This window comes from Ambystoma mexicanum, chromosome 4p, assembly GCF_040938575.1.
Source record: "Ambystoma mexicanum isolate Mex_15411 chromosome 4p, UKY_AmexF1_1, whole genome shotgun sequence".
NCBI classification, from domain to species: domain Eukaryota; kingdom Metazoa; phylum Chordata; class Amphibia; order Caudata; family Ambystomatidae; genus Ambystoma; species Ambystoma mexicanum.
In genome coordinates, this window is record NC_090927.1 from 970,276,687 (window position 1) to 970,294,672 (window position 17,986).

Here is a 17,986-nt window from a genome sequence, read left to right on the forward strand (position 1 = left end):
CCGCAACAGATGTTTGGTCATCGGAGGTGGCCCCATCACTTTCGGTGGGTGTGGCGGTGGGGGGCTTTACATGGCGCTGCTTAAGGGTCTTAGGCCGAAGGAGTTTACAAGCCGCACACCGCTTCTCGTGATCTAAGGGGAGACTAGAATTACACATTCTATGCTCATCCTTTCACGGGTATCTGACCATACACTTCGGGCAGAACCTTAATGGAGTCCTTTCCATAGTGAAAGGTGTAAACAAAGATGACCAGACCTAGAGGGCAAAGAGGGGGGAAAGAGGAAAGACATAACGAAGATATGGCTTCTCCGACCCCACTGTCCCTACTGTGAAGGCCGGCCAGAGGGCCCGGCCACGTGGATGCTTCAGCCGCCGGATCTTAGGCGAAGAAATCCACTGCAGTAGACAAATCCCCTGCAGTCTTCGTCAAAGTTGTTCTGGCCATCAAAGTGACTTAAAGGGGAAATAACAGACAAGTCGGTTTAAGATAAATAATGTCTCTTATGTAAGAGCTCCGCTATAGGACGACCAGTTATCTGGGCAGAAAAAAACTATTGGAGGGACCTCGGCGCGTGAGGGATTTTGGGTACATTACACGTCACGATAGGGATAGTGTTAGTGTTAGACACGCCAATGCTGACGTCCCCTTTCGGTCGCCGAAAGACAAGATGCAATACTCTGCGGTTACCACTGGATGTCAGACCATATGCACAGCATGAGATTCTAAGCAGATAAACAAGCATCGGAAGCATGCATCCTTGCTTTTTACTCATACATTGAAACAGACATAATTGGACATTTCTGCAGATGACGGATAGATCTGTAGCATGGAAGTTGGAATGAGTAGCAAGCTGTAAAATCTTGTGTGGCTAGGTTTACCAGCATCAATTTCCAAAAACAGAAGAACATGTAAACGAGAAAACAGACAAAGTATTTTTACTTAACTGCTTTCCTGATGCCCATCATGTTAAGAGCATGGCCACCAAGCCCAAAGCTCTGTGATCATGATTCACGAAGTAGTAATGTTTGCAGCTGAATTGCAAGTAGACCAAATTCTAAGAACTCTTTAACACTAGAGCAATTCCCTTTGCAAGGCTGGGTGAGTTAATTAGTAATGAGTGAGCAAAGGGCGTGAACTATAATGTCTTGGCATTCGATAAGGAAATCCAAGGATGTGGATGGTCACTTCCTTGGCAGGTAAAGGGTTAACATAAAGGCTCCAAAAAGAAATATGAACTCCTAACACTAGGTGCCAAGATGCAAGAGGAGCAAGAGATTAATTTCCAGAAGAAATGTTACCTTGACTTTGTTCCGTTACCACATGGCGAGTTAAGCCCTTCCCTTGGTTTTCACACGTCAGCACTTTTTTGTACTCTGCAGCCTCTTTAGAGAGGCTCTGCATATTATCCTCAGCTTGTGATCTCTCCATCTCCACACGCCTGATCTTTTCTTGCAGAGTTTTCAGTGCAGCCAGAAGTTCTGTAGAAACAAATTATCAAAATAATAAACAATGAAGTATCAATGCAGATCATACATACAAAATAATGCAAGCAAATAAATCAGATTGTACAACCCATCTAAAATAAATCTACAATTCCTTGGATAACACACATATTTGCCTACATTGTACAAAGTTATCTGTGTGGGAGTTTGCACAACTAGTATAGAGTGAAAATCACCATTTTCCCTGGGGGTACGAGGAGGGAGGAAAGATTTAGGAAGACCTCTCGGAACTCCCGTCACGCCCCTGTCGCACAGTGCATGCGGGGGCTGACAGGAACAGCCAGGACAGGCAGGGGAAGACGGAAGTTGGCGGTCAGGTAAGTGTGTCTGTGTGTATGTTGTGGGATGGTGTGGTGGGGAGAAGGGGTGTGTCTTCGTGTGCGATTGTGTATATGTATAGCTGTGTGGGGGTTAGAGATTGTTAGTGTGGGGAGAGTGCCTGATTTAAGGTGGGGTTTTGGGGGGTAGCGTGTGAACCCCCCCCCCCCCACACAGATTTCAAAAGGTGGCGGTGGGGCCTTAAAAAAAACGAAAAAAAAAAATTATATATATATTATATTAAAGGCTGCACCAAATCATTTTTGGGTGCAGCCTTTAATATTCGAGAACATTGCATGGAACATGCACATCTTCACCTGATGTGACAGTTAAAATCCCGACTCCATCCCAAGGCCAGGAGGAGATTATGAAGCCCCAGAAAGTCACCCTACAAAGGCAGTATCACCAGACCATCCCCGATCTACGTGCATGGCTGTACCGGGGTGGAGCTTCAGCAACTGTGCCCGCACCCATCTAACCTCACTCATCCTCCTGACCTTATCCCAGGCCTTCAGTACGCCTAAGCACTTGGCTACGAAACAGCTTTCCTCACTGATCAGTGACACTCAATCAGTCTGAACTCTCAATGATTGGTGTTACGAATACCTGAATCACCCCATGAGACAGACTGTTTTGCTGAGCTCCACACCAACTTTACACACGCCCCTCAACACACAAAAGATGGTGCCAGCCGAATCATCCGCAATGACTCATGCACCCATCTTGCCTCTCTGACATTACTGCCTACTCATTCGAATATATCTCTGCCTAACTTCAACTGCCCCTCTATTATCTTCCTCAACCATCGCCAAGCTGAAACTGAATATATTCTTCTCAGATCCCTATCTAGTATTTGACACTTCCTGCTGAAGTGCCTTGTTCTAATGGACAACTTCCACCTTTCCAACATGATGAAGGCCCCTCACTGGCAACTCTCACCATTCCGTGATCAACAACCTTCCTACTCACACCGTAAGGAAGTCACTCAAGATCATCTTCTATCTTCCGTTGTTCCCCTCTCCTCCGAAGACTCCACAATCTAATTCACTATCGACCACACCCTTTCCCTTTACTCCCCCCTCCCGCAATTACCAAAAGGAAATTCAAAACAGACTTCAGAACCCGCCCAACCCTCACCCTGGCTCCATCCCAACCAGGTCAAGTCCTCGAACCTTACCCTCACACTTCCCACCACCCATTCTATTAAAGTCACTTTTATTGAATTCACTGATGCTCTGGCTATGTCGCTGGGCCACAACTATCCTGCTCAAAACTCCACTCCCCCAAAAGCAAGATTTCCCCAACCATCTACCAGCTGAGTACAGCCATGTACCTCCACCAACTCCATCCTACAAAAACGGGCTTGTTGCACTCGCTCTTGATACTGCAAAATTAAGTTGCTAGACTAACCCAATATCCTCCCTCCACTATGGCCACCATAACCTATTCATGGAACTACCCGGCCATCCTACACCCCTAACCCCTTCGCAGCTACCTCCAAGAATTGCGCCCACTTCTCCAACTTCCTCCACCAATACTACAAAAAAGGGGAAACTGCATTATTCCTTTCTCTTCCACTCCCCACCTACAAGCATTCCCACCTTTTGCCGACTGAACCACTGATCTACCACCTGCCCCACTGAAAACCTTCCTATATTTTGCTCGGCAAACCCCATAATAGTCTTCTCCTGCCCCATTGACCCTTTTTACGTCACAAATTATTAAAGAGCTTGCACCCATCAACGCTTCTCAATTCACCTCCCTCTTCAACCGATCCTGATCCAAAGGCTCTTCCCCTGCCCACAATAAAACAGCCACGGTTGTTCCCATGAAGAAACCCACTGCTGATGCAAACAACCCTTCAATATACCAGTCTTCTCCTACCCTATCTCCCCAAAATCCTCAAGCGAGTGGGCTACAATCCTACTGCAAACTACCTCAAGGCACACATACACTGCAATTCCCTCCAATCGGAATTTCAGTGAAAATGTCAACAAAACTGCTCTTGTTCATGCAACCAACTTTCTGTCAGACAGCTCACCAATATCACTTCTCCATCCTCATCCTATGCTGTCTCTTGACTCCCTTGAACACGTTGGACCATCCGTCTTCTCCACTTGAAACCCTTTCCTCCGTCTGGTTTAAGGACATTGCCCTAGACTGGGTTCTTCCTATCAGTTTAACCGCTCGTTCCTGTGGAATACAACTCCTCTTCACCAACATTCATTGGGTGTTCCTCAGGGTTCAGCCCCAAGACATCTTCCCTGGGTAAACTCCTCCAATTGTTTGGCCTTTAATATCACATATTTACTGACGGCACTCAAATCAATCATCAATTCTTTTACAGTTATCAGACACAGCCACTGGACAGCTTTATGCTGCTAAATGCTAAACACCTCCAAAACTGAAGTTATTCTTTCCCACATCCAGTGCCAATCCCACTCTCCTCATCTACCCCCTCGCCCCAATCGTCCTAGGTCACCCAAGCCTCACAACCTTGGGGGCCCTCTGACAGACTGCGCTACTTCAATTTCTTCACTAATGCGGCCAGGACAAGCTTCCTGATCAACCCATCAGACAGCAAGACTGAGTTAAACCCTTGTACCCAGCAAACCTTACTTGCTACTCTAGCCAATTCCTCAGCATCCCCCCCCCAAAACAAAGTCCTCACCCTCGCCACATACACCTCCAGGAACCTACCCAGAACCTCCCCTTTATCACCTGCCAACACCTTGCAGGATGGCTCTCTATTTACATCACATCCGCTTCAGATTCTTACTCCTTGCCATCAATGCATCAATAGTCTAGCCCTCCAATACTTAGCCGACTATCTCTTTTTACTCCCCCCTCTCATTCTGAGATCTATTTTTTTTGTTTATTTTTATATTTATTTTATTTATTTGTATAGCGCACTGCAGCCCACGGGAATCGAGGCGTTATGAGACAACTTAAGAAGGCTTGATTCAAGGTTACACGAATACGGCCTCAGCATAGAAAGCTTGGTACAGAGAGGTATGTTGCAGTTACATGTGGCATACATGAGTGTGGACAGCATGAAAGCAGATGTCAAAAAAATAGCCCGGCTTTGATGGCTTTCCTGAAGGAGGCATGGAGTCAATCATCCTAATGAAGGGGGGGGGGGTCCAGTGGGTGGCTGCCATGTTAGGGAAGGTGGAGGCGCCCGCCCGCACTCTGTGGGTGAAGGGGACAGTAATTGTTGGTATAGGCAGATCTAGTGGGTCTGGAGGAGGTGTGGCAGGAGATCCTTTGAGCTAGATAGGGTGGGGCAAGGCCGCGAAGGCATTGGTGTGTCAATGCTAGTGTCTTGAAGGTAGTTCTTTCCATCACAGGGAGCCAATGGACTTTCCTCCTGACCTCAGAGATGTGATCACATTTGGAGATGCCAGTTGCAGCCCTCAGGGCATTATTCTGTACTAATTGTAGTGAGATTCTTTTGGGAGGTGCCAGCGAAGAGGGCATTACAGTAGTCCAGCCTTGATCCTATAATCACCCTAGCAATGGTGAGGCAGTTAGGTTGGGAGAGGAAGGGTCTGGCTGCAGTGAGAAGTTTAGAGTGGCAGGCCAACATGGAGGCTACTGCGTGGACTTGTCTATTCATGGATAGATAAGGTTCAATGTAGACGCCCAATGTTTTTGTGGTTTTGGAAACATCGATAGGGATGTTATCAACTGTGAAGGATCGATATTGTTCATCCAGTTTACCCAATGTGGAGAGGGACCCAATTAACAGCAGTTCGGTCTTCAGTGTTGAGGCATAACCAGTTTTCTGTCATCCACGCTACGCTTGGATCGTAGAGTAGATGGAGTTAAGGGTGTTGAGGTCAGCTAAGTAGTCCCCTGAGAGGGGGATGATATACTGCTTATACACAGGATGCGCTTTAAGGCGGGAAGCTAAAAAGGGAATACAGTAATCATTCTTAGGCCTTGAAGATTCTGAATGATCTAAACAGAAAAACTAGCATACTAGGCCTGACATTTCTGCTAGTGCCAAGCTCGAGAGGGGGCGGAAAAAACAGTGTGTGGGGGTGGGGGGGCAGACAAACTAACCTGTCCCAGTACATTTAGGTCATGCATACATACAGACAGGGGTGCGGAGAAGGAGGGCATGGTGGAGGGGGGAGTTGACAAAGGGTCCAGTCCAGCAGGGCTCTGGGTTCAGTGCAAAGAGGTTGCCCCGCTCAAGGAACATAAGCGGAAAGTGAAGTAATGTTGAACAAGGAGCAGCAGCAGCCCGGAGGCAAGTGCAAAAGACTGGCCGGGGACCCTGGGACCTGTAGGCTCTGGAGGTGAACCAGGCAACCAGTCAGCAAAAACTGACCAGAGTTACAGAGGAGAAAGAGGGAGGAGAGAGAAAAGAAAGGAGGTTAGCAGGGGAGAGAGAAGGAGCAAGAGAAAAGGAAGGCCTTGAGGAGTTTCCGGAACTTAAGGTGATCCAGCTCAAGACAGAGGCAGGGAGGCTGGTCCAGAGGGAAGCACCTGCAGAGGATAAAAGATGTACCCCCAAATCTCTGTTTGTGAAAGCGGCTCACCCGCAAAGAGTTGGAGGACGAGCAGAGGACTCTAGAGGGAAGAGTATTTAGGAAGGGAGCGTTGTAGATGGTGCATTCCCTGGCCACAGAAAGCCTTGTAAATAATGCAGAGGGTCTTGAATGAGGTGCCTGAGAGATGCAGTCCCAGGGCTTGACGCCAAGGATAAGTCTTGCAGTTCTGTTCTGGATGAGTTGTATAGGACGGAAAGTAGGAAGATTGAGAACAAGGCTCTTGCAACAATCCAGCCTAGAGAGAACCAGGGCTCTTGAGGTGATGAGCATCTGGGGGAAAGTGAGAAAAGTTATATTACCTCTGAGCAGGTGCAGTTGGTAGTTGGACTTTTTGGAGATGTATGAGATGTGAGAAGAGAAGGAACAAGTTACTTACCTGTAACTTGTCTGGCATGGATTCACATGCTCATGAATATTCCCCGTCGTCAGGCGGGGAATCCTCGGTAAAGAAAAAAAAATCAGTATCAGTTTCGTTTCTGATCTGTCTTTCTTAGTAGTAACCAATCACTGATCGCTTGGTCATACTGCCCCCAGCCAATGACTGCCCTCTCCATAAGCCCCGCCTCTGGCAGCCATCCTCAGATGTGGTAGCACGCAAAGTGGCAGTATGACCAAGTGAAGAGCTGCAGAGGGGTAGGTGGGAGGGTTTGCATGTGAATCCATGCCAGACCCATGCTGGAGAACAACAGTTACAGGAAAGTAACTTGTTCCTTCTCCAGCATGGGGTCTGGCATGGATTCACATGCTCATGAATAAAAGAATACATAGCAGTACACACATGCACAACCACGGGAGGTGGCAAAGGCTCAACATTAAGCATTACATCCAAAACATTAAGCAATTCTTACCTCCTCACCAGGCTTACCTTAGGCGAACAGGTTGCGCAGCACTGCTTGGCCGACCCTGGACTCCTCCCTTGAGTCCCGATTGACGCAGTAGAATCTTGTGAAGGTGTGCATCGACCTCCATGTAGCAGCCCTGCAGATGTCCAGCAGGGGCACACCAGACAGGAACGCCGTGGTAGCAGCAATCGCTCTGGTCGAATGGGCTCTCGGACGGCCGGGCAGCAGTCGGTTTGCCAACCGGTGACAGTGCATGATGCAGCCGGAGAGCCATCTGGAAATGGAAGTCTTCGAGAGAGCCTTCCCTCGATTCACAGACCCAAAGTTCACAAACAGCTGTGACGTCTTCCGAAAACTCTTTGTGCGGTCCACTAGAACTTCAGCGCTCTAGCTACATCCAGCAAGTACAAAGTCCTCTCGGCCAGCGTCAAAGGCGACAGGAAGAAAACTGGTAACACCAAGGGCTCGTTGAGGTGGAAGTCCGACGGCACCTTGGGCATGAAGGAGGGGTGCGTCCTCAGCACCACCCTCGTGTCATGAAACGTCCAGTATGGAGGCTTGCAAGATAGGGCCTGGATCTCTCCCACTCGTCGTGTGGAGGCGATGGCCACGAGGAACGCTGTCTTCCATGACAGGAACTTCAAAGGCGCCGAATGCATAGGCTCGAATGGGGCCCCGAAGAGCCTGGCCAGCACCACATTAAGCTCCCACGCCGGAGCAGGAGCCTTCACCGGCGGGAACGATCGGAATAGTCCCTTCATAAATTCCTTCACCAGGCGATGAGACCACAAGGACGCCCGTCCCGTAGTCCTGGTATATCGGGAGATGGCAGCCAGATGTATTTTGATGGAGGCGTGAGCCAGTCCAGCTTTGGCCAGCGACAGTAGGTACGGCAGTACTTGAGGCCGTAATCTGCAGAGGGTTAATCTTCTGTGCACGGCAACAGACAGAGAACCTCTTCCACTTATGACCGTAACACTTGAGAGTTGAGGATGCCCTGGCTTTTGCAAGAACCTCTCTGCAGTCAGCCGGGATATTGTACCCTCCAAACTCTAGTGCTGCAGGAGCCAGGCCTGCAAGTTCAGCGACTCCGGGTCATGAAGAAGAATGGCGCCTCCTTCTCTGGAGAGAAGATCCACGTCCGCTTGAGTGGTGGGGACGTTGACAAGTCCAGAAGGTCCGGGAACCAGATCTGCCTCGGCCACGCCAGTGCGATAAGGATCATTCTGCACCTGGACTTCTTGAGCTGGTTGATGAGACGGAACGGCAACAGAGGGAACGCGTATAGAAACAGGCAGTCCCAAGGGAACGAGAAAGCATCGCCCATACTCCACGGCTGCGGGAACCTGCTGGCGAACCTCTGGCACTTGGGAGTTCGTCGCTGTTGCGAAAAGGTCGATCCGGGGTTTGCCCCATCGTCGAAAGAGTCGATCCACCTGGTCCTGACGTAGTTCCCACTCATGGCACGAGCGCAGCTCCCTGCTGAGTGAGTCGGCAATGGTGTTTTTTTATTCCTGCCAAGTGGAAGGGAACCAGAAACATCCCCTGGGCGACGGCCCAGTGCCACAGATCCTGGGCCTCCTTGGATAGGGCTGGGGATCTGGTGCCTCCCTGCTTCCATATGTAGAACATTGTGGTGGTGGTGTTGGTGAAGATCCTCACCACTTTGTCCTTGAGGGACGGAAGGAACGACTTGAGCGCCCAGAACACTGCTCGGAGCTCCAGAATGTTGATGTGGAGAGACCTCTCCTCCGGGAGCCAAAGGCCTCTTGCGTGGAGATCTCCGGTGTGGGGGCCCCCCAACCCTCCAGCGAGGCATCCGTTGTCAGTCTCCTGAAACGCTGTGGTCTGAAAGTCTGTGCCTGTAGTGAGTTGCGCACGGGTACCCCACCATAGGATCGCCCGACAGAACTCCGTCGAGAGGGATCCTGTCTTCGAAGCAGCCCGTCACCTGAAACCAGCGGGCGTCGAGGAACTCCTGTAGCGGACGCATCCGAAGTCTGCAAAGGGGTACAAGGTAGATGCATGAGGACATCATCCCGAGGAGGGACTTGATGGACCTCACCCTGGCCACGTCCGTGGCTAGCAGGCGCCATACCTTGCCCAGAATGGCCTGCGTCCTCTCCTCCGACGGGGAGGCCAATTGCCCCACCATCGAGCTTCGCTCCCAGAAACAGTGCTACTTGCAACGGAACCAGGTGGGATTTGGGGTAGTTGATGGCGAATACCAGTTCCGTGAGCAGCCGGATGGTCCTCGCTGTGTGTTCGACGGCGAGTTCTCTTGTCCTTGCCCGGATTAGCCAGTCGTCCAGGTAGGGGTAGACGTGGATCCCCTGCAGGCGCAGCCGCGCCGCCACTGGTGCCAGCCACTTGGTGAATACCCTGGGTGCCAACTTTAATCCGAACGGCAGGGCTCTGAATTGGTAGTGGCGTCCCTGAACCACGAACCTGAGAAACTTTGTGTCCTTTTAGAATGGGGATGTGGAAGTAAGCATCCTCCAGGTCCAACGGCGATAGGAAGTCGCCCTCCTCCAGCTGTCCCAGCACATGCTGGAGAGTGACCATACTGAATGTCTGCGCCTTGATGTACTTGTTTAACCGATGCAGGTCCAGGATGGAGCGCCAACCGCCTGTCTTCTTTCTGACGAGGAAGTACCTTAAGTACACTCCGGAGCCCCGGAGCCTCCTGGGGACGAGCTTGATGGCACCTTTGTTGAGCATCGCCCTTACCACCAACAGCAGTTGAGGGATGAGATTCTCCTTGTTGGCCACGGGAGGAATGCGAGGACACTTTTGGAATTCCAGCGAGTGCCCGTTGGCCAGGGTGTCCAGCACCCAACAGTCGGTGGAGATGGACTCCCACACGCTGACGAACTTCGTCAGCCGTCCTCCCACCGGGGTGCTTCAGGGGGGGGCCCAACACCACAGCCGGTTCTTGCTTGGAGGAGGCCTTGCCGCCTTGGCCTCCTTGATGACGGCGGGATCCCCCTTGCTTGCCGCGACCTCTGTAGGCCTCCTGGGACGAGGAGCGGGCCGCCTGGCAATAAGTAGAAGAGCCACTGCTGGATCACTTGGAGACACCCCGTCTGCCTCCGGAGCTCCGAAAGGGCCGTCGTTGTTGAAGTACCCCCATGGCCCAGGCCGTCTCCGAGTCGGTATTGATGGCCTGGAGCGACTCGTCCACAGTCTTCCCAAAAAAGTTGTTGCCGTCGAACGACATATCCAACACTCTGGTCTGGACGTCCTGGCGAAAGCCCGTCGCCTTGAGCCATCCTCGTCAGAGGCAAACCCTGTTGCCCAGTTGGCAAAATCCAGTATCGGCAATGTCCGTTGCCACCGTTATGGCGTGATCCGACGCCACCTCTACTTCCTGCAGAATTTGTAGGGCCTCCGCCCTCTTGTTGTCCCGTAGGAAGTCTAGCAGGGGAGCCATCTTGAATCAAAGCTCCCTGTCGTAGCGGGCCACGATCGCTATGGCATTGGCCGCCTTAATCGTCGTCCCATGGAGTCCAACTTCCTGCCCTCGCTGTCCGGCGGGGAAGTGGAAGTTGAAGCCGCCGGACCCACTGCTTTCTTCTTGGCCGCTGCCGAGACGAGACAGTCCAGCGTGGGCTGGGCCCTGAGGTAGAAGGGGGCGGCATCGGTGACTCTGTACTTCTTCTCATACCTGTCCCTCTTGGCGTGTGTCGTGGAAGGGTTCTTGAGGATAGTCAGCCCCTCGTCCCAGATGTCGTCTAGCAACAGCACCGCGAGGACCGTCTTCCTCTTGGCCTCTCGTTGGTAAAGAAACCCTTCCTTTTTCCGTTCCTCAGGGCAGAGCTGGAAGAGCTCGGCTGCCCTGGTTATCATGGCGTGAAAGGAGCCAATATCGTCGGGTGGAGAAGCGCGAGGGGGGGTGATGACGGGATGTCCATTGTGTCATCGCCGCCCTAGTCGTCCGTCCCCGTATCCATCGCTGTATCAGTCGCCCTATCCTCTCTAGGGTCCGGCGAGGGGGATGAGGGGTCCACATGCCTCGCGGGCACGAAGGGAGGAGCGGGGTGGACTCTCCTCAGCTTGTTCGGAGGGCTTCCCGACAGGCCTGGTTCTGGATCCTCCGTCGGGGTCCGTGGTAACCTCGTCCTTATCTCAGTACATAAGGATTGGATCGCCAACAAAATGGCCGCCAAGCTATCCTGGGGCTTGGGTAATGGCTGCGACGGACGGGATGGCTGCTCCACTGGGCCCTCTTCGTCGCTATCTTCGATCACATCAGCGGGAACTGTCCCCTGGGATCGAAACTTCTCAAACTTCTCGTTGAGGCCCTTCCTGGTTTCCACCAGATCCTCCTCAGAGGCTGATTCCGAGTCTGTAATGGCCACCGCCCCCCCCCCACCTCTTTCAGCCGGGGTCTTAAATGGGCTGGAAAGAGGATTCCCTCCGCTGTGGCAGGGATACTCAGCCTGCTTTGCCAGGGTCGCAGCGACCACTTCGATAGAGGCCTTTGCCGGCTGGATCAAAGCCCTCACCACCTTAGGTGCGTCCTGAGCCTTCGCCTTGGGGGGAGGGTCAGCGCCTCGTTCCCCCTCGGGTCCCTTCGAGATCGACCGGTGCCGCTCCAGCAGCTTACCCGGGTTCTCGGACTTCCTCTTCCCCGAACCAGAGCGCTGGCTCGTGGTTGAACGTGCCGGGGAAGTCGCGCCCTGCCTGGCAGCCGAAGAGCCCGATCTTTCGGTGCTCCCGGTGCCCGCGGACTCGCAGTGCTTGGCCTTCTGTTGGGCCCCCGTCGCTGAGGCGCCCTCACAGGACTTAGAAGACCGCTCAGACTTTTTCTTCACCTTCTCACCTGCTGTGCCCTTCTCCAGCCAGGCGGCGAGGCGGGAACGACGATCTTGTTTGGTCCGTTCCTAAAGGTTCTTGCAGAACGCACAGTCCTTCTCCACGTGCGTCCTGTCCTCATGAAGGCAGTAGAGACATTGCGAATGCTCGTCCTCGAAAACATTTTGTAATACGCATCCAGGGCAGCACCTGAACAGCTTGGATCCGGGCGTCGAGCTTCCCTTGTCCTGGGCCATGTCCGTTGAGGTAGGCCCCAGATCTTCCGGAATCCTTCCAGAAGCATAAACTCGATGAAAACTTCACCCTTGAGGGGCGTATAAGAATTCCGAAACGGGTCCCCGTTATCGGAAGTAGAAACGGTGGAGCTTGAGGCTCGATTAAACCGAAAGAGAAAATCTCCTGAAAAAGCGCAAACGCAGCAAAAACTCGAGAGCTAAAGCACGAGGACTCCCAACACTTGAGCGTGTGGTAAAAATCTGAGGATGGCTGCCAGAGGCGGGGCTTAGGGAGAGGGCAGTCATTGGCTGGGGGCAGTATGACCCAGAGATCAGTGATTGGTTACTACGAAGAAAGACAGATCAGAAACGAAACTGATACTGATTTTCTCTTTACCGGGGATTCCCAGCCTGACAACAGGGAATATTCATGAGCATGAATATTCCCGTGGCGAAAGAGAGGTTACAGAGGTCAGCCAGGGCTGGCACGAGAGTGTCAATATTGCCCTTGATTGTTTTGGAGGGGTCCACATGATTGGAGGAGGCTTTCATGGACCAGACTTGTCTAGGAGACCTCATCAGGTGTGACAGAGGAGAGGGAGGAGACACGAGGGGGAGGTGGGGGTACGGCTGAGGGGTGCCCAAGAGATGATGGTTGGAGGGGGGGGGGGGCACAGAAGAGAGAATTAGATAGAATGTCCTGTGTTTTGGTGGGGAAGTGTGCGGCCAGGGCCGAACAAAGGGCCTTGGTAGGTGTAGTAGAGGATTCAGTAGGGTTGTACAGTTCTTGCAGACTTTGAAGAGTTCAGTCGTGTTGTTAAACACCACAGAGATGCGGAGGGTTTGAATGTAGACTCTTTTCTTGGACCGGATACAGTCTATATTGCCGGCCAGTTTGTCTGAGGGTGCATCTGACGATTCCCATTTCCATTCCTTTCAGATCCTTCCTTACCCTCACTTTGCCCTGGACCACCTCCGGCTTTTCCTCCCTACTTTACACCTCCACTAGCATGCCGTCCCTTGAACCCATTAAAACCAGATCAACTGTGGAACTCTTCAAAACCTTAATCAAACTCTGCCTGGCGGCTAGCAAAAATGCATCTGACACCACCCCGTCCTCCCCCATAACACCCCTGACGTTGGGTCATTCAAGAATGTAAAAATGTCACTTTATATATTGCTCAGAAATAGATAATGGCATTAGCTCTGTCTTTTTCATCCCATTTGTTTTTGTCTCCTTGTTAATGCCCTTGGTCTATGTTTATTATTCAATCTACCCTACCATTAAAAGGCATTTTCACAACCCACTAACAATCGCACATTTAAAAAAGGTATCCTTACCGTGGGACTGTTTTATCAACTGAAACTTTATCCAATACTAGCAAAAGTACCCATTCTCCGAACAGGGTCTGTAGACATACATAACACTCATCAATTGTTGAAAATGAATGATCCTGTAGGTCGCTGTTCCGCCTTACACTGGCGTGGTGCAGTTTGTTGCAGTGCAAATATCTTGGAAATTGTGCATCGCAAGGCCTTGAAACGTGGTTTTCGGGGTGCCATATAGACCTTGAGTTTTGTTCCTTGTGTCAGGACCGGTTGAGAAACATTTTTGCTTTCCCTTCCCGGTGAACATGGTTTACAGCTTTGTCAGCAGACCACAAACCCACAAAAATATTTGACTTTCGCTAAATCCCAGGTGAAGGGATGGGGTGCCCAAATGTCATGGAGCCAGTAATGTCCGGAGAGTCCCAACAGGTAACAGAGCACAATTTGGTGCAGGTGAAACAGTGTGGAATTGTATAAGGAAACAATGCTTCGTGCCACAAACAACTTTTCATGTATGTATGTGTATATGGGATACATTACTCACTGTAATCGTATTTCTGATACGTCTATCTGCTTAGATTCACATGCTTTGCATAGGGCGACATCTAGTGGAAGCTGCCGAGTATTACAGTTGTCGAAACTCAAAAAGGGGCGTGCCAGTAATACTATCCCTAGTGACATCTACTGTACCCACGGTGCTTCACGCATCAAGAGGTCTCAAATTATTTGGTTTCTGACATGAGGTAGCATGAAATGCAGCATGAGTACACATGTAGTAAAGCAGATTATGCATCAGGTAAGCCCAGAAAAACATCTATGCACCTTCTACTCCAAGGGGAGCAAGGGTGGGAGCATGTGAATCTAAGCAGATACAAGCATCAGAAATACGATTACGGTGAGTAATGGATCCCTTCTGAGGCTTGTGGAATCTGCTTAGATCACATGTGCATAGATTAGCGAGCAGTGTTTGGAGAAGGTGGTGGGTTGTGAGAAGGTACTGCGGAAAAGAGATGTTTTAGCACCTCTTGTCCCACCTGAGAATCTGATTTAGAGTGAGTGTCGATGCAGAAGTGCCGAGTGAAGGTTATGTACTGAGCCCCATGTAGCTGCCTTGCAAATGGCGTCCAACAGGACGTTTGCGATAAATGCCAGAGTGAGCTCTTGGTGTAAAGGGCAGTGTTTTGCTTGTAGGATGGCAGCAAAATTTGTATGCATCTGACTATCCATCTGGAGATTGGATTCTTGGAAATGCGGTCTTCTCTGCCTGTTGCTACGAAGACAAACAATTGTTTCTTAGCTGTCTTGTCTACATAGTAGAGGACGCCCTCTTTACATCTAATGTATGGAGTTATTTCTCAGCCTAGCTGGTTGGGTTTTGAAAAAAGCCTGTAGCTCGATGGCCTGATTGACATGGAACTTAGAAATCAACTTAAGTGAAACCTAGGTTTAGCTCTTAGTACCAATTTGTCCTTGTGGATCACAAATATAGGGTTCTGCACTGAAAGCTTGCAGTTCACTGACTCGCCTTATGGAGGTGATAGCCACCAAGAAAGCAGTCTTATACATGCAGTGTTTAAGGCTCAAAGGGGGGGGTCCCATGAGTTTAGCAAGTACTACATTGAGGTGCCAGCCAGGAGGCGGGTTTGAAATAGGAGGTTGGAGTCTTTTTACCCCTTCCATGAATGCCTTAATGACGGGTATTTTCCACCATGATAACTTACTTAAGAGGTGGTGTATGCAGATAGAGCCGCTAGGGGAACCTTTACCAAGTTAAACATTAACCCTGACTCCAATAAGTGAAGCATGTAATGAAGAATGTGTGATGGAGTACATTCGATTGGGTTGATTTGTTTTGACTGGCACCAAATAACAAATCTTCTCCTTTTGTCAAAATAGCAGTGTTGGTTTGCATGCCTCTGAGGATCATCATACATCTCTGATGTAGATTATGATGTCCAAACTCTATGACTTTAGGAGCCAGGCTGCCAAGTTCAAAGAGTGAGGTTGAGGGTGTAATGTTGCCCCCTCCCCATCCCCCATGTTGCAAGAGCAGGTTGAACGTGTACTGGAGCTTGATTGAGTCGCACATTGCCAGTTTTCGCAGATTTAGGCATCTTGCTCTATTACGCTCTCTTTATCGAGGCTGAAAACATCCTCCTCCTGTCCATCTTCCTGTCCAAATTCGTCTGAGGATGACAGAGCTTCCCCTATATTATCTGCCCCTGGGGTAGGGGGTAAGAGGTAGGGCACGGCTGATGCTTTTGCTAAGAAAGCATTCTTGAGTCTGTTGAACGCATCAGCAGCCTCCCAGGGCTTCTCTATTTTCCCCCGTCTTAAAGCCCGGGGGGGTAGAAGAGTGCTTCCTCTTCCGGGCGACCTTACTCCCCCTTGAAGTGTTGTCTAGAGGATGTGAAGTGGGGGTCGCCTCTCCTGTGTCATTCTGTAAGCCAGCTCTGGTGCTCAAAATCTCTTCCAAGACCTGTAGTCTGTCTTGAATGGGCTGCACCCCTGTGCCACTGCTTTTACCAGAGCGTCTCCCAAAACGCTTGAAGCTTTGGGATAGATCAATTTCTTCCTCTTGTACCTCTGCTTCCTGGTCACTGTAATCGTACCAGTATTCTTCAGGTAAGAGGCCATAGTTAATTGAATTAATAAGGGGGGTGCAGTCACAGGCTCTAAGGCTCTGTTAATGTGACCTGTTCAGAGCACAGCAGTGAACAGGTCAAAACGAGATAGCGTAGACAATCGTAGCTCAGATGCAACCCGAAACGCTCTCCCGTTATAAACGGAACGTTGGAGATACTCTGATGCTACTGCGCATGCGCGCGTTCGGAGATAATGCGTCACACTGTTCGATAAGCCACCTTTTCTTCAGGCCTCAGTAATCTCTGCGCGTAATGTTACACAGAAATAAAGCTGCCCTAAACGCGAGCGAGATCGCTCGCGGGCCGCTTAACAAAAGGACTGATGCTGAATGAAATTAGCAAGCGCTCGGCTACGTATAACGAATATATATTTATTCATATACTGCTACGCACTCTGGTTTTAAAAACGCTGCACGTTAGAAAGCATTATTAATGTTCTCAATGAACTAGTTACACTGTAAATACGCTGTGACATGCATAGTGATATGTTAATTAAATGGTACATAGCTGTCGAAAGCAGCAAAAAAGAAGAGGAAAGCACCTAGGCTGAGAGAGACATACTAGGGAAAGGAGTCCTCTTTGGTGCACAGGATTGAGGCTTGAACTACAAGCCAGAGAGGGGATCATGGGAGTTGTAGGATCAGCTCCATCTTCAGTCATGTTATCTTGTTGTCTTTGTTTTTTATGCCAGTTGGGCGCATATATATATATATATATATATATATCTAACTTCATTTACAGAATCAGGAAACCAAAATGCAAAATTGTTCCACTTTATTTAAGTATCAAAAAAGGAAAAATCCATAAAAATCATTGCACATCCTCATGGCAAGAAAAAGTTTTCACAAGCCACTCACATTGTGGCCCTCCCAAGGTAGCTGGCGCATATTAGATTGAGTCTACGTGTTTCACGGTCCACTGACCGCTTGTTCACATTTATATATGTGAACTAAAATATACATTTTATATTAAAAGAGAAGATTTACAAAGCTGTTAAGCAGATTAAAGGAGATAAAGCATAATGCTCGCATCCGGTCTTGTAATAGATTTAAGAGTCTGTATTCCTGTGTTTTTTTCTTATTCAATTGTCTGCACAGTTTGTGCAGCTCTTTTTTTCTTCCTCATTTCTATATCGTAACAATGGTTAGGGTTTCTTGTTTTTATTATTTTATCCTTTTGTTAGCTGGTATTGTGGATCGAACAACCATTCATAGTTCAGTTTCTCTCGGTGTTCTTTGTGTGTTACTTGATATTTCTGTGATAAACCTGACAAGTCAGAGGGTTTTAATCTGAGTCTTAAAGTTTTTGCATTTAATTCCATTGATGGCAGTTTTAACTTTTTCGTTGACATTCGTTTTGAGAGCATGTAAAGGTGATCATATGATGATCACTGTTTGTATTAACTAGGTTCTCTGTTTTTGCAATTGTTTTCAATAGGTTTGATGACACTTAAATGCAATCCAATATTGCCTTTGCATTTCTCTGAGTCCAGGTGGGAATTATTTGAAGATTTTGATCCTGGAAGTTGCCAATTAGGGAGATATTCCTTGCACTCATTTCTTTGACCCAGGTTTTGGCTCAAGGTCTTCGTTGACTTTCTGGCTGCCAGATTTGTCAAAGAGGTGGATATTCAAATCTCCACATGATGACATTGATCGTACTGAACTTGGATATTATCAATTCTAGTTCTGTTAAAAAGGCGTCAATATATAGTGACTCGTTTACGGCTAGCGGGTTCCAGTACATGTTGAAG

The 17,986-nt window shown here is 49.5% G+C and overlaps 1 protein-coding gene across 1 annotated transcript in view; it reads right to left on the reverse strand.

The window, feature by feature from the left end:
* Positions 1-17,986, reverse strand: part of CEP57L1 (centrosomal protein 57 like 1) — a 391,785-nt gene that overhangs the window by 259,324 nt on the left and 114,475 nt on the right. The window contains exon 3 of the mRNA XM_069606543.1: positions 1,301-1,480. Within this exon, the coding sequence (XP_069462644.1) occupies positions 1,301-1,480 (180 nt within the window). The remainder of the gene's footprint in view (positions 1-1,300; positions 1,481-17,986) is intronic.